The sequence below is a fragment of the Falco biarmicus genome, chromosome 2 (genome assembly GCF_023638135.1).
Source record: "Falco biarmicus isolate bFalBia1 chromosome 2, bFalBia1.pri, whole genome shotgun sequence".
Lineage (NCBI taxonomy): Eukaryota > Metazoa > Chordata > Aves > Falconiformes > Falconidae > Falco > Falco biarmicus.
Window position 1 is genome coordinate 107,888,545 of NC_079289.1, and position 23,155 is coordinate 107,911,699.

Genomic DNA, 23,155 nt, shown 5'->3' on the forward strand with positions numbered 1-23,155 from the left:
CTCTTGGCTAAGCACAGCAGATGTACCAGGGCTATTACTGCTTCATTTTTAGTGGTGTTGAGCTCTGCATACTTTTAACTTGTATATGAATGCATACTGTATGCTGAGCGCATGCTGAGGCTGCCTAACTGGTGGTTGCTTGGGTGCTCTAAGTTTTTGTTGTAACAGTTATCTATATTAAAAAGTAGGGAGGGGAAAGAGCCAAATTGACACTGCACCATTACTTGTTCTAAGTAAAATGGAATGTCAGTAGGGCTGTACTTTTTAATAATAATAATTGGACAAAATGTCAAAGATTTGAGATGAAGAGGGAATGCAAAGGAATAACAGGAGCTACCTTAGTGAACTTTACTCAGAATAGGGTGACAAATTTGAGAAATGGAAGCAAAAAAATAAGAAAAGGTCATTGATGAAGCTGAACAGATTTTCATATGAGTAGGTACACTCCGTCATCTTTTTCTTATGGCTGCATTCAAAGCAGAAAAGCCTTTGAAGAACCCTCCTAAAGGCTATCCACTGCAGAAGCTTGTGTACTGCAGCTTTGTTGAGCTGCTCAGAATCATAAGGCTAGCTGAAAAAGACCAATCACTTAAAAGTAGTAACAAAACACACACCATCACTACCGTTAACTGTTGTGGAAGGAAGAGAGGGAGACCTAGACCTAATGTTTAGAAGGACTGTGAAGGTTACACTATGCAAGAAACATTTCTGGTATGTGCCTGCATCATATTTGAATGGTTATGTTATGTTTTTCTTTCTCCTGCAGTGGAAATAATTGGGGGCCAGATATAAACAAACTGAGCATCCAGACTTCTCACTTGAATAATGCAGAGTTTATCTGCATTATTAAACTCCAAGAAACTGAAGTTTGTCTTCTTGTATTTACCCAGTGAATTGGTTTGTAAATAAATGAGCTTCATAAAAATAAATGTTTCTTCATCTGTTTTGTAGTTGAGGACACAGAGGGAATGAATTTAAGGGACATACCCAGAACACCCAGCAAGTCATTCTCTGGGTGAGCTTTGTGGGTCTCTAAGCTCCATCTCTCTCCTAGGTAAGTGTTTTCACAGACCTTCTCTGCATTTAGATTAGAGAATGACTTTTTGGAAAAAGCTTAGAAGGTAATTTTGTGCAAAAATAATCTATGTAGATACAGTTCTCAGAAGTATTTTCAAGTTCTTATAGAAAAATCCTTCTGTCACCAGAATGACTTCTTGTTCTAAGTTTCTTGTGCCCATCTCAGTGCCTCTAACTGCATTTGAGTGACAATAAAAAAAAAGACACATGGTGGGTCGGGTCTTGAATGTGTACCGCTAGTTATTCTGCTTCCTAAATTCCACACATGTAACAGAGTTGTCAGTAATACATAACATTGATTGCTTCTGTGTAAATCTGCTGATAGCCAGAGCGGAAAATGGATTAAAACCCAGTCCCAACCCTTAAAGACCAGAAACTACCCTACCTACTGAAGTCATTCAATAGGAGGAGTCATGAATTGCAGAAGCTTAAACACAGCTTTGCTTTCTGCTTCCTGCTCTACATGTCACTTAGTTCATCAGTGGCATTGAGTTAGGTTAGTAGTCTAGCATACTATAAAGAAACACTCGGTTTGCCACTTGTCTGTGGATTATTACATATCGCTTTTCTCCATTTCCACATGCTGAAATTGTGTCTCTTCATCTGTTTGATACACTGGGTGAAATCAGGTAAGAACCATTAAGCTTATTTGTAATGTAGTCTCTCGGCTTTATTCAAGCATCGAAAAATGAATATTCCTTCATTTAAATTAACCAAAAGATTAAAACTTTTAAATTATGCCTAATGGAGCAGATGATTAGTAAAGAGAATTTGATCACTTTGAAACTAGGACGTAGGTTTTCATTTTAAAGTAAATAGAAGAAAGCCTGATACTTTATCTCTGGCTGTACTTTGCACAGAGACACACTCAGGTATGTGCACTTAGTACCAAGTAAAGAGGAAATTGTGAAATAGTTTTAACGTGTTAACGTAAGTTTATTATTTATTGCTTATTTGATAGGTTGACAGGTTTTCAAGTTACGTGTTATGCTTTAAATAGTAATTTTTTTTTACAAAAAAAGTGTGCACTTACGGTGTTCCCCTTTTAAACCACAGAAGATACAACGCTTACAAATGTACATAGGAAAGTTAAAATATTAACTGAGTTAAAATGCACATGTAACATCCCAACACATATCTGTATGTTCTGAATGTACAGAAAAGTGTATGTGACTACTCCCATAGGTGTGCAGAAAGGGCAGCTGGGTATTCCTTCCAGTAATCAATCAGAAATAAGAGTTTGAAAAACTTCCCTTAATGACTCCTTGCTAAACAATTAAAAGTATTAAATCTGTAAATCTGTTTACTGTGGAATTAGGTAAATACTGTAAAGACATAATATTTTTTTTCTCTATTTACTTTTCAAAGAATAACTGCTGTCATTTCACAGCCATTTGTAAATGAGTTGTTTCCCTTTGACATTTGCTAACTATTAAATAGGTTTCATCAGTTAAAATAATTTCCTTGGAATTTTATTTTATGTATAAGTGATTTCTCACTTCCATGAACCAGACTGTGTCTCTGTTTTATGTCCCTGTCATTCCAGTAGCTTTAGAAGAATTCTTATTTCTAGCAATCAAATGTTAAGAAATCAAAACATTTGAGTGGATATGGAGGAACACTTCAACAATATCTTACCATGAATCTTTATATGTTAGACGTGTAGGAGTGAATTATAAGGATCAGCGCTTAAACATGGATTTAAGAATAATATTTGGCAAAAATGAAATAATTTCCTGTTCTAGCTTTGCATCTGAATAGCAAATGTATTCAAGTAGCTGGTTTTTATTTTAGCTTTGTGTATGACATTTGGGTAATAGAATTTGCGTTCTAGTTTTTTCATCCTAGATCATTAGATGAAAACTAGAGATTAAATGCGACACATTCTATTAACTTCTTAATATCATGTCACATGTATGGCATTTTACCAGGGTCAGGTTATTAAAATTATTTTCATTAAATTCAAATTGCAGCTGAACAGCTCTCAGTTTCAGAACTTCTTGGATAAGTCTGAGAAATGAGATGAGTTGCCTTCCTGTTAGTTAACTTGTCCAGTAACCTCAGTAAAAGTTACTTACATTATTCAGTGTCTAAATTAGGAGAATGATAATACTTACTTTTAAATGTAAGTAATTCTGACTTTTCCCACGTGTAATAATTGCAGCTATTGTGATAAGGTAATAATAGGCATAAAATTTTTGTCTGTTTGATTTCAGACAGGCAGTTTCAGGTCATTTCTAATGCTCTGTAACTTCAACCCTGCTCCAGTTTGCAAATACACATCGGTTTTATCAGGTCTAGTCCAGAGGTGACTGGTTTAATCATCGTAGATATATGGTCTTTCCTTGAGGTCTAGATTCCTATGTGAATTTGTGTCTTTATTGAACCTTTAAGGCACCCTAAGTGCTGTAATTCACATTGTTTACCTTTGTTTAGGTCTGCACTATAGCATCAAATACATTTTTCAGATACCTTGTACCCCCTGCCCCTGCACTTGCCCTTTACTAGTGAGGGCCCACTGTCTGTCTCAGATGTGCAAATGTAGTGGATTTGGTTCAGCCTGCTAGCCCCTTGCTGGGAAAAGGAGAAGAGCTAGAGCTGCTTCTCCTACAACTCAAAAATTCTTGAGAAATTCAGCACTTTAAAAATTAATTTTTAAGGAACTGAGTAGGCACTATTTCTCTTCCTACTTTTGCTTTCTAGAAGTTGACTTGTTTTAGAAAGTTGTTAGCAACAGAAACATTGAGAAAGATGCCATCAAATATCAGACAAAAGCCTTGTGTAAAGTAGCACAGTCCACTAGAAGTCAAGAGATGGGCCCAAATTTCTTTGGCCGTAAACCAGCTAATACCATAACGAAGGCAAAGAGGCCATACAGAGCAGCCATGACAGGCACTGGTGGTGTCCTCAGAATGCTGAGGTGGCTTATCCATGCAAGGCGACCTTAGCAGCCAAAGGATACATTTTAAGCATTAACTTTTGATGTTAATAAGCACACCGAGGGCGGGGGGGAGGGGAAACCAAGTCTTTTTTAAACCTTTTTGAAAAATCTCAACTCTTTTGTCGATCCTGACCGAGCTACATCTTAGCCTTGTGTACCATAACACTCTGAGTACAGAAATGCTAAATACTGCAGGTTTTCTTGTGCCATTATGTATGTTGACATTACAGATTCTTACTATTTCAAACTCAGAACAGGTTCCTGTGTTTCTTCTTTCTTTCTTGGCAATGGTGTCTTTATGGTGATCCAAAACTAGGGAAGGGTTCTGGGTCATCCCTGTACTACCAGGCAGCCATTTCTTATCACTTGATCAAACAATAAGGCCTTAGGGACTGGCAACTTTGCTACCCTGGCCAAAAGAGGAAGAACGAACTACAATGGTCTTCTGTCACAGCACTTTCTAAACTACCCAGATGCAACAAGGTCTTTTACCATCTCATACCAGCATAGGTGTCATATAGTCCCTCTGCTGCCTTCTTCTTGTCTCGCCTCATCCAGGGCCTGCTCTCTCTTCTTCTCTTCCTCGGCTCTCAACCACTTAACCAGCCACACCTGCACCTTATCTTCATCGGCCAACCCACCGCCCCTGAAGCCAACCCACAGCTGTATATTATCAATGTTAATTAACCCAGCTTTATTCTTCTACAATTCCTCCTTTTTTTTCTTAAAATTTCATACCTTGTGTTTTTAACAATCATTACAACCTTTTTACAAATAATTTTCATACAGTCCTCTATAACTCCTCTACAAAGCCTCCCTTTTTTTCTTTCTCATATTTCATACCTCATGTTTTTACCAATCATCACAAACTTTTTACAAATAAACTTTTCATACAATTCAGACAACTTGTTCCTGAACTCATACTCATATTCCTTCTTCACTTTTATCTTGGACTTTTCATCTTCTGCAGGTTGATCACCTTTCTTCTTATCTGCTTTCTTAGCATTTGGGATTTTGATTTCTTCAGAGGGTGGCTCTGATGAACTTATAATGCCTTGTGCTTTCACCTCTTGAGTCTCACCGGACAGCAACCTGAGTGAGCTTTCAGCAGCAGCAGATCTAGAATACAGCACTAACACATCATTCTGTGTCCTGAAAAATTTCTTAACATCCGTGTTGTGGCCCATTTCTTCTTCAACTGGTGACACCTTCAACAAGCACATAAACACCAGCAAGATTACCACCAGGCCGAGCAGCAGCAGAAGCAACGGCAGGAGCCACTCGTGGCACTGCACTGCTCCTGCACCTTCCCCTGGCACAGCTGTCACCGCTGTCTGGCCAAACCCGCTCTGGACCTGCCACCGCTGCAGGCTGCTGCCACATCTGGCTGTGTACTTTGCCACTATCACCCATTACCCTCAGTCTCTCAACTCCTGGGCGATCAGGCTTCCCTCTCTTTGATCCCAGTAGCTCACCTTTACCAGTATCTGATCTGAACCCCCAGGCTTTTCCTGCCTATCTCAACACGATCTGGATCGCAGGCTATCCCTGCCTGTCTCCGCTACATTGGATCACTGCCATTACTGTTTCAAACATCCCCCAGCACAGCCATCACCGCTGTCACCACTCAGTACACTCAGTCTCATAATTTGAAGGGCCTCACACGGGGTGCCAATTGTCACAGCACTCTCCAAACTATCAAGCTGCAACAAGGTCTTTTACTATCTCATACCAGCATACTCTTCGTACAGTCTCTCTGCTGCCTTCTCCTCACTTCATCCAGGGGCTGCTCTCTCTTCTCTTGCTTCTTCCTCGGCTGCTCTCTCTTCACTGGTTCTCAACCACTTAACTTAACCAGCCACAGCTGCACCTACATCTACATCGGCCAACCCGCAGCCCCTGAAGCCAGCCCACAGCTGTATATTATCAATGCTAATTAACCCAGCTTCATTTTTACAGCCTTCTTGTTCATGCAACACGCACCAGTTGTGACAAAATTCTGAGAACCTGAATTTGATGGTTAAGCAGAGAATCTTAGCAACACCAACTACTAATTTGTATTTGTTTGCAGAAAATACATTGTTCAGGAACACTTAGAAAGCTCAATTTTGTATTTGAAGAGTTCAGAGGAGCATAGTGGTTTCTGTAGAGCTATTAGTTAAACTGTGGCTCCTCATTGTTCACTGTATGTTCTGGCGCTTCATTCCAAAGGTCTAGAGTGAACAAAATGGAAGTTCTTCACTTTTAGTGCAAAAATGTGGAAAGAAAATTGCAGAGGTGGTATTTCAGGTGGTCTAAAATGAAATGACTGTACTGTTTTAATCTTTTTCAGATGAGGAGAAAAAATGTCCTGAATTTACAGACCTTAATATAGGCAATGCTTTGTCTGGAACAGAACTCCAAGTCCAGCTACTACTGTACACACGGGAAAATCCAAATTGTTCTGAGAGACTGATTGAAAACAATGTTACTGCATCTGAGTACCTTAATAACTCCAAGAAAATTGTCTTTGTTATTCATGGCTTCAGACCAACAGGATCTCCACCGGCATGGCTAGGTGACATAAAGGAGCTTTTACTGTCTTCAGAGGACATTAATCTCATTATAGTTGATTGGAATCGTGGTGCTACAACTGTGAATTACATAACTGCTGTTGAAAACTGCAGAAAAGTTGCAGAAATACTGAAAAACTATGTTGACCAGATGCTGGTAAGGCAGAGTTGCATCTGTTCTGAATAAGTTTCAATAGCATAGTTTGAATGGGAATGGATATTTAAAATATGTCTAAAGAGAAGCCCAGTGAACAATATCAAATTACTGAAGTATTTACAACTTTGCATGCAGTTATTACTGCATATGTTTAACTCCACCTGAGCTCTTATTTCCCTTTCACTGAAGTATGCCTGAGAGAGCATCTGATTTCTTTAGGCAGCTGGAAGTTTTGGGTCTTCTGGAAAGAGTGAATGCACCAGTGGGGAGGTGAAGTGAGAGATATTCAAATGGTATCCAGCATTAAAATTTTACAAAAGCATCACACTACTATTTTTAATATTAAACTATTATATTTAAAGATTTTAAATGGCAAAGAAATCACAGGCAGAGATATAAATATTTGTTCCAACATGATATAAGCTTCTTGATTCTAGAGGGAGTTGCAGAAACAGTTGTTGATGGCAGTGGTTTTAACTGGGCTTTAGATTTATTGCTTAAGCAAATGAACAAAGCATGTTATCATCTCATTTATGCTATTGTTAGATTTATCACTTGACTTTTCTTCTGTTCTCATCACTTCTTTTCCCTCCTATTCTCTGAAATTTTCAGTGCTGTGCAGTAAGAAAATACTCATATGAAATTTGAGTAAAAACCCCAGCATTCTAAGAAATGCTTGGGTGAAAGAAGAGAAAGCATATCAGGATCTGTCCTCTGAGACTAGATACAGTGATAACAAATTGCAGTTATGACAATAAGTTTATTGTTATGGGATTGCAAAATGAAAAAGGTCTATCAGAACAGTCCCCAATCCAGAGTGGGTTAAAAAGGTGTATTTTGCAAATTTCTTGATACAGATTTTTGGTGAATTGCTGGTTACAGATCTGCCTGGCAAAACAATGACAGCAGGGCATGCTTAAGCCAATCTTTTTGTGCGAGTCATCCAGGTGATGGTGGTGGGGTATGTTGTGTCCCTCAGCTATCAGTTTCATACTGATTCATGGCAAGCTGCCATGAGGCCTTTGTTAATTCATTTTGGGACATATCAATATGTCAGACCCACATAGCATCCCATCACTTTGCAGAGATTCCAGCAGGCCTGTTGAAATTGTTTCAGAGTTCTTCAGAGTTTTGGGGTTTTTTAAATACTGCCTGCTTTGTAGAATGGGCATCGTAAGGCTTTCCTACAGGTGTGCATTTGGCACCATTATTCAGTGGTTCTGTGGCATAAGGCTTTGTTAATGGTATGTTTTTAATTTATTTTCTTTGAAAAATAAGTCAGAGGGAGATTTTATTTTTTTCCTAGTTCATAGTTTTGATTCATCTTTCTTGTATCTGGTGAATTTCTTCCTTTTCTCTCCCTTGCTCCCCTTCTAGTATGACATTTGGGAAGAAATGTGATTCAAGCTTCCTTTTTAAATTTTTCTAGTCAAAGAATTTCATATTTACTACACTTTTTAACTAGTACAGAATGGCAAACTGAAAAAACTTTGGAATTTACATTTGTTTATGAAGTTAGAAAGTTAGAGATATAACTTAGAGTACTGACAACAAATGAAAACTAAAGCAGTCTGGTGATGTCTGTTCAATTAACTATGGTTGTGGCTTTGGGTTTTTTTTTTCCCTGATAGGTGGATGGAGCTTCTCTTGACTCTGTGTATATGATTGGAGTTAGTCTTGGAGCTCATATAGCTGGTTTTGTTGGCCAGAAGTATAATGGCAAACTTGGCAGAATTACAGGTAAGGCTTTTAATCCTGATACATGTATTCTAATGTACCTTCTATTGTTGTAGCTACAAATCACATAGATGCTAGCACTACTGACAAATGAGAACTGACTATTTAGTAACATACAGGAGGGAAAATGTATCCCTGATAAAAGTATCTCTGTGAAAGTCTGCCTTCAGGATGTAAGTTACAGATGACATTTTCCAACCTGCTTACCTCTAATCTCTCAAATGAGAATTGAGTGCTACATCCAGATGCCATGGAAGCTAAATGATATGCTACCTGAGTTTCTGTCTGATTGACAGAGCAAGTCAGGTCCCTGTGAAGGGAAGTTCAAAAGCTCTTGGTCAGACCACAGTTATCGGGCACAAGGATTTAGTTTCAGTTCGAGGTATCTGAACATGATGTAGGCTTTAGTACTTTGAGCTGTCTCATACAGAAAGCTTAGATCAGGTGTGCAGCCTGTGTATGGATACTGGAAATTTTACCTCATCCTTGTTGCATCATCAGCATTGCCATCTGTGGGAGTGATGCGTACAGTGAACACTGAAATACCCTCATGGGGGTACAATTTTCAGGACCACACAAAGTTTAGGATTAACTTTTAGATGCTGGTTCCTAAGGCAGAACGCACAGCACTGATTTGAGTGCACAGGCTCCACGTACTTCTTGTGGTGAAAGCAAAACTCGCTGCAGCTAGCCTGTTGAGAAGGAAGCTGACTAAGCTAAGTATCAGAAAAGGTGCAAAGGGGAGAAGATTGTTGGATCCTGATAGCGTTTAGGATTTAAAAAAGCAGCTGTTTCCAGACTGAAAGAAGACAGTTAGCTCTCCCCGAGATTCATACCTCCCCAAACCCTCTCTTTGGGTACTCAAGTAATTTTTTCCCCCAAATGTAAGAGGAGTCAGTGGCCAGCCTTAAGAAAGGGAATTAGGGACTCCTCCCCTTTTTGTACAGTAATCTGAAAGTCAGGGCATTTTCTAAGAGTATGATAGGCTCCAGCTATATTCTGTTTGTTAAGAATATAATTTCCACTTTACACAATTTCCTAGAGTTGCCATCACTGGTTGGGGACAGTCTTGACTGCAATGCTAGGCTAGCAGGTCTGTGTCCTCTCTGTACATTAACTGGGAGCCTCACAGATCTGTATCATTTCTGAACTCAGATGCTCACAGTCTAATGGAATTATATGAAATGTTTCAATCACCTTCTTATAATTACAGATATGGATGACTAAAGACAAAGACTGAGTAGTCCAAATCCACAAGGCCCGTAACCTCTTATGTGACTATTTTGATACTTTTTCTTTCAAACGACTTGTGCCAGTGTCCCAAGCTGATGTTGCAAAAGTGAGATTTTAAAAAGGAAAAGATATTTTCTTCATCACTGTTTGGAGGTTTTGGAAATACAAAACTAATTATAAACAATTAAAACAATGACCTTTGTCACCTGGGGTACTATAAACGTGAATTCCTGGCATTCCATGATACTTTGTGGTAGTCTGGGTCTTGGTTATCTCAATCTTGAGAGAGAACCTTCCTAGACTATTCCTTACAGCACATCTGCCAGTTAAATCATAATACAAGTTTTGATAGTCTGAGGTCATACACTGTCCCTTTCAGTCCATGAGAATGTAATTAGGAGTCATTTAAGTGTAGGAATATGTTTTGCATTGACAGTTGTATTTTCCATCTTTGCTGCTTTTTCTTTTCCTGTCTTTGTGCTTTTGTTGTCAAGAAAATAGGAGCAGAGCAACCCTCGGCTAACAATTTTGCTTTCCTGTGAAGGACAGAAATTACCATCTTGAAAATTATCAGGCTTCAGGGCTGCACAAAAATAATTCCCTATCCCTAAAATGAATGACAATACGCAGTGTTTATACTTCAAATACTTTGTCACCCAAATCCCCTCCTCCTTATATAAAGTGGTTTTTGTGGATCTCAGTTGGAATCTCTTGTCATAGTTGAGTTTTGATGTAAGTGTAATATTTCCAGACCTCCCTCAGGTGAAATTGTGGTCAAAAGCTAGTGTTTCACTTAGTTGTATATAACAATTGTTTTTCTACAAGTAATTGCAACAGCAGCTGATAAAATGATGGAGGCATGTTTGAAATTGTCTCCATCCAATTTGATTTCTTCATCTTGTGTTTTTTGTGCATTTTGTTTTTAGGAAGTACATAACAGCTATGACATTTTCTAGGGAAAAGAACAAAATTAATTCTTCCGAGTTGATCCCTAATGCTTTTGGCTTATATTCATCTGGAGAACTGGGAGATGAGCACAACTACTTAGGGAAAGAGAGAAATTCAAAGATATGGGTTGATCAGTTTTGTGGTAGGGACCCTTGCTTTGCTTAGCAAGTTGAAGAATAGAAACTTCAGTAGAATTGTGCTGGTTTTTTCTTTCTATTATTATCCCAGGAAAATGAAGTCTTTGACAAATAATGCTCAAATGTTGGTCTTGTATATATCTGTAGAAACAGAGCCCAGGATTTGTAATGCTATTGTTATTTTCATTCAGGACTTGATCCAGCGGGCCCTTCGTTCACTCGACAACCTCCAGAGGGGAGACTGGATCGTACTGACGCACAATTTGTAGATGTAATCCATTCAGATAGTGATGGTAATGACATAATCTTAACTTTCCTATTTCAACTCAAAAGCAGTAAAGCAAAAGAGAAGGGACAAACTATTTCAGTAACATCAAAACTGTGCTGCAGAAGTATATTTTGTGTTATTAGATGGATTCCTGTGCTGTTGCTTTTTAACATTACCTGTACTTTTTAAACTGTACTGTATGTTATTATACCTATTCATGAAGAAATTGAAAGTCAGCTTTGCTAATGAATTAAACAATAATGAACTGTTTTGTTCAGTTCTGACATAAGTAGCCATGTTATTGAGTTAAATTTCATGACTGAACCTGAAAATATCAAAATAACTTTTATGTCCAACACCTAACAGAAGGCATATGTAGATAACTGTATAGTCATGGGTCCATTTATTGTCATGCAAAAATAGCAACTACACCACTGTCATTTATGTCTTGTTATAGTATATTCCTTCTGAATACAAAAACCTGAAGTCTGCACATTGGATAAGGTGTGCCTATTGCATTCATTTATGATACTGTTATTTGAGAAATAGTTCAGTGTTAACATTGTTTTGTTGTGCTAGTGTGTATGAACATAGCAGTTGTAAGGACATGATTATCACTGATTTGGTCCCTTTTGAGACAGACAGTCTCAGCTGTATCACATTAGTACACTACAAATCCACTGCTTAAAATTCTAAATCGCATTACTGTAGCATTAAAGTGAAGAACATTGTGAAGGCTGCTTCATCCATGCTATAGTCTGTTACTTTTTTTCTCTCAAAAGCATAAGTAAACCTTTCAAACCTACAAGACATGTCCTATTATTCATGTAATTTCATATCAGTTTCTTGAATAATATTAAAAATTAAGCATTTTACTATACAAATTTATATGTGAAGCTGTAAAATACCAATTTTTGTAATGCTCCAGTTATGTGAATAAAGTGTGGTAAAAAGGAAGGTAGGTGAGACTGAGCTAAATCTTACTCATGGTCTTCCATAGGTCAGATACTGATTTTTCTACTTTGATATGCTGCTTACTTTAGCATAGCTCAGAATCCAATGTCACATGCAAAAAATGGAAAATATTACTCTAATGAAAATTACATTGGGAAGGAATTTTGGTTACTGGAGAGAACATGAACTTCATAAATTTCTTTGTGTAAATAATGCCTCAGCTACAGCACTGAATAGTTGCTTCTGTTCTTTTTTTTCTGTGGCAATAGGAATCTTATGCACATTTGTACACGTTTGTGTACAGCGTTTTACATGTGTATAATTTTCTCAAAAAGAAAAAACCCATAGTTTTTAACTCATAACATGACTTGCATTTACAGAACTAAAGAACAGTATGATTGCGAAAAGAAAAATTAAGACCTTTATGTTATTTTTAATGAATGTAATGATAAAATTATTGACTGCATAATGTTGTTTATGGTTTTTTTGGTGCATAATCTTTTTACTTTAGCACTAGGTTTCAAGAAACCTTTAGGAACCATTGATTTCTATCCAAATGGTGGAATGGATCAGCCTGGTTGTCCGCAAACAGTATTCAGTGGTAAATAAAAATGTGTTCAATTAATGAGAAAAGAGTTTGAGATCAAATCAAAAAAGATTAAACTGAATTCAATGGACAATGCACGTATTCAATAATATGGCAGCTGAGGCCATTGTATACTTTATTTTTCATCCCCACTCAGCAAATAAGAAATAACAAAGACATTTGACATCTTTTATTTAAATAAAGATCTTCCTATAAGCATACGTACTCCATCATACCATTATTATTGGTATGATGGAATTATTATTACATATACAGTCTGCATACAGCAATCATTATTTTTGTGTGTTTATATATGGCTAGGCATGGGGAAAGATGTTTGTATCCAAGTGGTCTGGACAGGATCATTTCCATATGATGTGGAAGGCAAGGCTTTCAAGTCTTCCTTGTGTCTTAGGCTCCTCCTGGTTGGCAATGATGAACTAGGGTTTGGACAAGTCTTTTAGGCTCTGGGATGAAAGCAGTTTTACAACACGATCTTTTGTTGTGGAATTTTTCTTATTTCAACCTCCATAAATCTTATGCAAGGTTGCTGTCCATTGCTTTTGTTTACTTTTTTTTGGATATGTTTGTGTCTGTCTGTGTTTCTGTTTCTAGTCAGCACAGTGCTGCTACAAATTAGAGCAGCTGTAAAAGCATAGGGCTTCCACAGGCTTGCCGTGAGTATGGGAGAATCCATTAAGACTCAGGATCAGCTTTATCTGTACAATTCTCATAGTTTGTTTTGCTAGGAGAGGAAGGAATTTATATATAGAGAATAATCTCTGAAGTGTTCTTCATGGTAATTTTTCTGCCAAAATATTCTGCACTGGATGCAATGTGGCAAATTTTAACTCAGACTCAGGCTTTATAACAAAAAAAATATATGTTTGTATTTTATATATCTATATACATATAAAAAAAAAATTGATGGGATTTAGTACACTATTTCTTACATATAAAACACTTTTTGCTTTACTTGTAATATTCAAAATAGTCTTCAATTTCTTCTTTTTCTGTGTGTACATCCAGTTTTTACACTTGGTGGGCAAGTAGCCAAAGAATAAAGGCATGGGTAACTAAGAACGATTCAGCTAAATGGGATTACTGGATTGCTTTGACAACACCTCTTCTTTGATGAAGAGAAATGATTACATATTCTTTGTATATTTTGTTTTTTCTTTCCTGAAGGACTTCAGTATTTTAAGTGTGACCATCAAAGATCTGTTTTCCTCTTCTTATCATCTTTGAAAGGAGAGTGTGACATAATAACATACCCTTGTGACTCTTACTTGGATTACAAGAGAGGAAAATGTGTTGATTGTCAAGCTTACCAGCCAATGTCCTGTCCAGTACTGGGTAAGTGTTACTATATCTGCTCTGGGCTGGGTAAGATTTTCCAGGGAATCCAGATTAGCTCTTTCTGGGCCTTCTCCAGAGATCTGTAGTATTGTGTTAAGGGATCTGTAGAGACTGATCACAGGCAGAGCTGCATACTGCTTAAAGTACTTTAAAGTTTATGTCTTCGTCTGCTTTATAGTTATCATTTAGACACAGGCTCTGAATGTTCCTAACCTTTGATCATTATGCTTTCCAGTCTGAAATGGGTTCACAATGGATCTCCTTGCTATAGAGAAACTGCTTCTACTTGGTTCATCACTTTAGGCTTTCACAGTGTGTTATCCTCCATAGAATACATGTGGTTTTTATTTAACAGTAGTAGTGGTTACAGCAACTTCATGGTTTCTCTGGCTTTTCTTTTGGAATCAAGCTTTTATTTGGAGGGGGTTTTAGGTGTTTGGGGTTTTATCGCTTTTAGAGAGGAATTGGGGACAGTTTGAAAAGAGCTACGGTAGTGTGAGCATTTTCTAGTTGTCAGGGGTTTCTCAAGAACGAAACTTTAAAAATATTTAATTAAAAGTTAACATTCAGTTTGTACCACATCTTTTTTACATCTTTATATTGGGATTTACACCCTATTTTAGTTAGATCAGGTTTGAAGAAAAAGCATAGATAGATCTGTATGCTATTTTATAATAAAACCCAACCATAACGGGACCTTATAATATGGCAGAAAGACTCCAGAACTTCCCCAGAAAGGTTATTAACCACGCCTGATGTACTAGTACAGAATGCCCAAGCTAGAGGTGGAGAAATCTTTGACCAGTCAGATGCCACTTTTTTTTTTTTTTTTTTTTTTTTTAAATAACCATAAAACCTATGAGGAAATGGCATGCACCTGAATCCAGGAGCTGGGAAGAGAAACAGCATCCTTTTGCTGCAAGCTTTCCTGCTTACTGGCGTGCAGTGACAGCTCTGCAGTCTGGAATTAGCCCTTGTTGTCCAGTCTAGGTAAAGAGATCAAGAGGAAGAGAATATGATCAGCCGTTTTAGAAACAAGGACTAGTTGTCAAGTCCCAAAGACAATAAGCATGGAACTCAAAAGTTCTTTCTGCATTACGTCGATAAGGTTAGGAAGTTTACAGAGTATCTAACATTTTATTAAATAATATCCACAATTATACACTAAAGAGTTTTAAAATACTTACTTTAATGATTAAAAAAAAAAAGGAAGAAAGAAATTTTACCTAATATGAAGATGTTCTGTAACTATTCTCTGCAAATATATGGGCTACTTCTTTGGGTTTGTTTTTATTAACTCTGCAGGAGTTTATAAGCACTATTTTTTGGAGTTAGTACTCTAGACTAAATAGATTCCAACTATTACCTTATGACAACTTTAGTGATGCTAAAATATTAGAAGAATGAAATACTTAACCTGCTACGTTCTACTATACTCAGGGGATTCCTGCGTTTTCCAAGTCAATTTACTTTCTCAGAGAATATTTAAGAAAATTAAAGCCAAATCTGTCACTTTGGATGAGATTCTTTTTTGTAATTGTATGTGTGTCATGGTTTTGCTAAATGTCTGAAATGAAATATTTAAATTTTGGATTACAGGTTATCATGCTGATAGATGGAAAAAACTGTTAATCCCAAAGACTTCACCAACAAAAGCTTATTTTGATACCTCGGACCGACACCCATTCTGCAGTGAGTGACTGAATACATACATACCAAACTTCATGAATTGTTATGGCTGTTATTTGTTAGCTGATCTGGAGTGAAAGCATGTTTAAAGTAGAAAGTTATTGTTAGCTGCTGTGTAAAATGGTGTAATAAACCATGAGTGTCAGTTCACAGACTGGAGGAAGAAGAATGATTGTGGCAGAGTAGGCAATAAGTGAACTGAGAAAGAAATGTGACTTTAAAAGTAATGGGATGAACTACCCAGAAGTCCAGGAGGGAAGAAGGAAGCCAGAAAATGAGGATCAAGTGATAGGAAAAAACTGGAAGTGAGAGAACCTGTTTAGATATGATCATTGCTGCCATTTTCCAAGAGCAAAAATGGGAAGTGAGACTGCCCTAGCTGGGGCACAAAAAAAAAAAAAAAAGAAAAAAAAAGAAACCTGTCTTTCATTGCTGTTTCTTCCAAAGGGCCATGGAGAGGTTAACAAAGATGTGACAGATTTTACATAACTCCTATTCCCAGTGGTCTATCAGCTCAACCCAAACACGCTACCACTGTTCTCCCTGGCTCCTGTCTGCTTGGGTTTTGCTTTTTCCTGCTCTCAAGGCTGCACAGGCCGCTAGGTCTGTCTCTTCTTCGTTACTTTGACAGAAAAATACAGATTTGCTTTCACTCTCACACACACTAAAATCTCGGAATTCATCAAAATTCTTGATTTTGGTGAATCTTGATGATGGAAGAAGTACACTGCAGAAGAAAAAAGATTATGTATGGTATTCTGGGACAGGAGTGGTAGACGAGAGAAAAGAGGGGGCCAAATATTATCAAACACAGGAGGAGGCACATGGAGAGGAATGAGAAACCTTGTAATGACAGTGTAAGTTTAAGGGAAAATATGCAAAGTCAAGAAGAAAAATGAGTCTACTAAACCAGCCTGAAAAATAGGTCCTTTGTTAACTAAACCCTTACTTTAATTCTCAGTATATAAAACCATGAGGGGAGAGAAATTAACCAGAAGTCTTAACTAAGTGAAACTGTAAACCTGAGCAGGGCAAGTTTTTCATACAGGGTGAGGCTTGGTCTTTTAGAAAAGAACGTTAAAAAGCAATATAAAAAACAAAAAGAAATTTTGAAATTGGCTTCCTTACTTTGGGAGTAGTAAAGGTGTGTTTCCTCTGGGTAGCCATAGCACAGTTACAGTGTTGGTGGTGGTTACAGAAGTGTGGTGGAAGGCCAGGTCAGGGTTTCTGAGGGCTCAGCGGGGCAGTGCCCGCCCCAGGTACCCAGCCTGTTGTCCTGAGGCCGTGGGCCCTCCAGGAAAGGGGGAGAAGGGGCTGGAGCATGGGAGATCAATCAGATACCTCTCCTCTTCCTGAGTCTTCCCCATGAGTGTCTAGTATCCACACAGAGGTTTTGGTAAGTTGACTTCTCTGAGGGAAGGGTGCTTGGAGGACCTGTATTGTTGCACCTGCTTAGGCTGGGCAATAGCAGCAGGGAGAGGGGAGGAACAGCATCGGCACAAGCACGGGAATAATGTCTCTTCAGCTTTACTGCCCGATTAATCTGCTTACCTAGCTAACTGCCCACTTTGCCTATATATAAGGCTTGTGCCGATGCTGTTCCTCCCCTCTCCCTGCCAATGTATCTCAGCTGTTTTCTGGACATGTCTCTGGTGGATAATGTGCTAGTCTTGCCACGCTAATGGCTGTAATATCACCTCTTTGCAGAGCTTGCCAAAACCTGAAGGTGCTCGTCAGGGCTTAATTCTGCTTTTTTTCCTTAGGCAGGTCAAACTTTTCATGCTACTTCTGATGGTAGCTTTCTGATGCAAATCCTTTTTATGTAAGAACTGGAGGAAATTATACACTAATTACATTCCAAGCAGCCATTTGGTAGAAGCTATTTTTTGTCAATAGCTGCCTTATTCTGCTTTGAGCTGGTAACTTAAATGTAGAGTCACTATTCCTGTCATCAGTCACTGAATGCTTTTAACAGGGTGATAATAACAACTGTGTCCTCTTAAGGTCATTCTTTGAATCTTGTTATTTCCTATTTCTTTTTGCAGTGTATAACTACATACTGGATATTACTACTTGGAATAAGAACATTAGGAGAGGTTTCATTAAAGTTAAAATAACAGACTATGCTGGAAACACAGTAGAATCAGAGATGAATAGGTATGTTGCGCTTTGTCTCTGAATCTCTTTTATCACTTTATAAGAATAATTTTCTGAGTTTCCTGAACTTTTAACTTGTTAACTTGTAAGTAAAAAAATTATAATGGGGTTGTTAAGACTTGGCCATGGCTCCTGTTCATGGAGATTGCTCAGTGTCAGAGGCAATGCTCCTCACACTGAAATGATCCTCTCTCCATTTATGAACTAGCCCAGGTTCTTGCACAGTACTCATTTGAATCCACTTCAAGGTATCTTTGTTCTGAACAATCAGAGTTGATATATCTTGCAAGATTTCTGATCTTAATAATGCTGCTTAGCAATAATGAATATTACTCGGCTAACAAAACCCTGACTAGCTATAATGTTTTTCTTCAGTGAAGCTTCAACATTTCAGCAATACAAAAGAGTCAAAGTACTAACTGGATTTTACCAAGACCTTGACAAAATATCAAAAATTTCCTTGACCTTTTCTACGAAGACTTTACTAAGCCCAAAACACAAGCTTAGGATTCTCCAGATGAGTCTGAAATCTCTTAATAATCCAGAAAGGTAAGCATTTGTCACATATCAAAGTTGTGTATCAACTGAACTGCTCAGCATGTTTCCTCAGAAATATGTATTTCCCTCTATTGATTTTTTAATAACATATTCCTAGATGCATGAATATCCTTCTCATCCTACCCAAGATCAAATTTATCATGGGGAAGTCACGCAGGCTGCTGCTGCTGGCTGGTCACAATGGGTTTTCAAGGACCATTTACGTAGACCAGCCTGACTTACACCTGTATGGTTAAGTTCTCCTCCAGAAGATAAATTTTAGTAACACTTTTCTGATTTTAATCATGTGTCCATACACAACTTTTCACACTTGGTTATGAAATTGAGCACTTCAGCTACTTGTGTGACTAGCATAGGCTTTTGGTCTTGTTGCTGAAAGTAGAGACCTTCCAAGACCAAAACATAGTCTATGCTTGCCTATGCTTAAAATTAAATCACCTGCATTTTTTAATAATTAAATATCATTGTTAAGCTTTTATTAATTATTGCTGGCTTAAAATACATTAGCGTTATTGCCATATGTTCATTTTTTAGATCTCCAGAGTTACTTGTACAATAGCACTAGCAATTAAATTTTACTTTTGCGTCTTGTTAAAGTAACATATTATATGGATTAGGTAAGAAATATCCAGGAGCAGCAAGAGTACTTTATTTTAGAGTTGTTACATTTATTTGCTTCATATGAATGGCAGACTCAACAAGGTCAGAATTTAAAATAAAACCTAGTAATGGTTATCAAATAAGTAATGAGTGGGAATAATATTACAGTAAGATTAAGTCTTAAGTCAGTCTATTTTATTAACTTGAGAAATAACATTTAAGGCTTTCTGATAATAGCTTAGTAGAAATTGGGTATGGTGCTTTGTAAAAATTATGAAACCTTGTTAAATTAATCTATTATTTCATATTTACTGGAAAAGAGGAGGAGATGGGTGGGAGAGGCTTAGGAAGAAACAGAACACTTAGTAATCCAAATAGTACCCCAGAACGTATATCCATTAGACTTTATTACCTTGTTGAAGGCCATAAGTCTCAAGCTTTCAGGTGAACTGGCATGATTTTATTTAAAAGCATTTGGTGATGAGAGATAATCAAAGCTCTAAATCATGTTAATTTTTTTTTTTTTTTCTCAACCAAATGGTGATAAATCAGAAAATATATTTCGTGCAAGGCTATCAGCATTCAGGACTTTTTCAGATAATGATCTAGGAAATAAAGAAGATTTTCAGTGAACAGCCCTTATTGGTTTTGGGTTTTCATTCCCATTATTCTAATTCCTGTTAGTTTTAAAGTAAGATGCTCTTGATTTGCTTTAATATAGAATACACTAAAGTCCTTCTTTGTACAGAGCCTCATCAGATGGCACTCATATAGGCACATTAGATACTTTTAGATAGCAGTGGAAAATAGTGTATTGAATCACCATGTGGAGGTAATTTAAATGCAGATGTTACAACACTATTGGTTGCTATAATTACATAATTGCTCATTGTAATTATAACTACCTATATTTACCTTATTTAGTTACATATAATTACAACAATTACTTGAATACAGGATAATCAACTAGAAACCACATTAAAAATATTTAAATTATTCATATAAAAACTAGTAGGTAAAAAACAGGGGACAGGTGCAGGGATAAAAGACAACAGGGTTCTCAGTCTCCCCAGATCTGGGTTAATAGCAGACAGTGGAAGTTTGGGGAATATCACTGACAATTGTCTACTGGGCTGGGCCGTTGTTCATGCAGATGGTGTGGGAATGTGGGAGTGCTAAAAGGTACATATAAATCTGAGACTCTCTTTCTGGTCTCTGAGATAAATCATTCCTGCTCACCCATAAAACCAGAAAGCTTTCCTAACTTGTGTGTGTCCAGGTGTCAGCTCTTCCAAAATCTTCTGAACCTGTCAGTCAGTTCAAATGCAATTTATGGGGAGGGTGAATGTCTCAAAGATATTTAGGCCAGCCACCTTTGGATTTTTTAAACCAAAACAACAACAGGAGTAATAAAAAAGAAGACTTTATTAATACCGCTACTGAACAAGAGAGTCTGGCATGCCCTTGCTTTTTAGTAGAGAGCAGAGAAGCCACACGGGGTGGGGGCTTACGAGAGCCTTGCCTAACAAAAAAATTATTTGTGTTTTGCTCCTTGTTGGTGAACTGGAGAACCTGCTGCTTGCTCAGGGCTACTTTCCTGTAAGGCATTCTGGGTACTCAATAATCACAGGCTTAGATGGATTGCACTTCACATGGGATCAAGTATGTTGGAAACCCTATGATTTTATTTCTACTATTCATCATTATGGTCTGTTGAAGTATTGTCCCCCCTGTGGTTAGATAGAGCCCTTCCCAGGTGATGACCGCTGTTTGAGAATGACCATGCTAACACATTGTGCTGCTGTGTTGCAAATACGGTTGCAAATGTGGTAAAATACAGCATCGTACTGTTAGGTGAGATATTGAAAATCAACTTGGGAAATGGATGCATGCAATAATTTTATATTGTTATGGTCAGAAATTTGTCCTGTGAATTCTTTCTTATAAGGATTTTTAAAATGCTGGCAATTTCAGTGCTTTTATGTCTCTTTTTTCTTCCTCTACAAAAATAATATAATAGTAAACCATTAAATTCAAACCAAAAAAAATTGTGCATGAAGGTTTGGATGAAATTCTATGGTTTGCATTATGCTGAATACCAGAATTTGTCTTGATCTTCTTAGTCATAAAATCTACTGTCTTATCTTTGTGGCGACATTAAAAGGCCTCAAATTCTTACACAGAAATCCAACAGTCCTTTCACATGTAGACAGGTGGAGCCGTGACTGGCTGGAAATCTTGCACTAAACGGCAGCAACAGAAGTGCCTGGTGCAACGTTCTTTCTCAAGCTTTGTCCTTTAGCTGGTCCACTGTACGCTACATCCCAGTCTGAGGTGGATTGTGTTGTATAGCCATATCTGTGAGTTCAGAGAAATATAGAAGATAATTCTAAATAAAATCATAGCTTGTACCCCCTTAGAGGGGACATTAGAGGGTATGCTAGTCATTTGTCTGTTCAAACCAGCTCTCACTGTCTATAGTAGCTCATGAAGGACAGAGCTATGACCTGTCTCTGTCCTAAGAGGCAAAGCACCTATCTTGATGTCAAAAAGTAAGATTTTGTGTGTGACTCCCTGTGTGACCTCTGTGTGTGTATTCATGTAGTATTATGCAGTTCTGAGTTTTCTAGGTCTTTAGATGACAAATTACTCTTTTGCATGAAACTTTCTTATGCGTGCTGTCATTGCAACTGAAAGAGTTAAAAGATATTATGATGTGGTTTTCTACTTTCCTCTGTGGGATGAAAGCAGAGAAACTTTCATATCTAGGGAACTCAAAATAAATTATTCAGGCCCAGTGTTAACAGGAATTGAGCTGTTCTTGGACCATTGTTATAAAGAATTAATTTGAGAATTAATGGATGAAATATTGCATCTTTTTAGTTCAGACTAATGTGATACACTTCTTACTTGTGCCAGTTTGCACCATCCAGCTGATGTCCTGGTTGTTGTTCACAGTCTAGCAAAACCACTCAAATGATGCGTAAAATAGGGTGTAAACTTAAGAAGACATTTCTTCCTGTCCTGAGTACTGTCTCTGAGAGGTGGTAAATACTGGAGGTTTAATAATTCAAATACTGAGGCTTTTTTTCTATTAATGTTAACTTTTTCTGATGTGCACATTTTTTTTTTCTTTTTCTGTATTTCTAGGCTGCAGCTGTGCAGATACGATTTTGTACTGATGGAGAACATTGAACTGACCTTCAAACCTATCCCTTGTCAGGAGAGGGGGTACATGAAGAGAGAGCTTCTAGTAACTTAATTTCTCTTATAGCAGTGGCATTTTGATTCTTCCTCAGGATAAAGACTGCAATGAGAAAAGAAATGAGATATGTTAGATTTATTTTCAAGAGTCTACCTGGAGATACTGGCTTTGAGTGCCTTAGGGTGAAATTAATTGAAAAGTACAGATATCTATGTATCTGGGAAATATGAATAAAGTAAATGTATGATGGTGGAGAACATGCAATGGTCTATTCATTATTATTTGTTAGCAGTGAAGCAACTGCTGAATTAAATATGAATTATCTGCATAATCCTGGCACGTTATTTGTCAAGTCATACATATATTTAATTATTTATTATTTGTAATGGCTTTTACATGGAAACAGAATTATCTGTCTACTAAGTGAATTTAATATACTGTACATGTGATCTACAGATCTAATACACAGCAGTTTTGCTGTACTATGTTCATTGGATAATGTTTTCTCATTAGATAATGTCAGTCTGAGAATTGGAACAATAAGATTTGTGAGCACATATGTAAATTTGCTATTTAAATTAATTATCTTTATGTTCATTGTCGATGAATATTATTGCATCTATTCAGATTTTTTGGGAAATGGACAGGGCAGCGATGTTTCAGATAGGAAGTAATTCTAAAGTCTGTTCTGAAGATAACAACTTGAAGATGAAATAAATGCATTTTCATTCTGTTTCAGTTTGGGCTTCTTGGAATTAGAGCTGCTGCTCAGGTTGAGGTCCATGACAGCTTTGCAACTATTGGAGTGTGAGCAGGAGTAAGTCCTACATAAAGAATTCTTCCTCCAGTTCAGTAAAAGGTTTTCCAGTGCCAGACTGCCTTTGCCTTTCCTGATGGTAGTGATTGAAGAAGAGATATGTGTATTTTTCTTCAAGGTTGTTTTATGTATTTGACCCTGATTTCTTGTGTAAATGTGTCCTATGCATGTTTTCCTTTT

General features: G+C 37.3%; 1 protein-coding gene across 1 annotated transcript; it reads left to right on the forward strand.

Annotated features, from left to right (window-relative positions):
- The first annotated feature begins 1,447 nt into the window (after positions 1-1,447).
- Positions 1,448-22,891, forward strand: LIPI (lipase I). Its single transcript, XM_056329240.1, has 10 exons — positions 1,448-1,706; positions 6,351-6,727; positions 8,359-8,467; positions 10,974-11,075; positions 12,516-12,605; positions 13,779-13,946; positions 15,549-15,641; positions 17,684-17,795; positions 18,171-18,344; positions 22,104-22,891. Exons 1-10 carry the CDS (start codon positions 1,658-1,660, stop codon positions 22,213-22,215), a joined length of 1,386 nt encoding a protein of 461 aa, XP_056185215.1. The 5' UTR covers positions 1,448-1,657; the 3' UTR covers positions 22,216-22,891.
- The last annotated feature ends 264 nt before the right edge of the window (positions 22,892-23,155 follow it).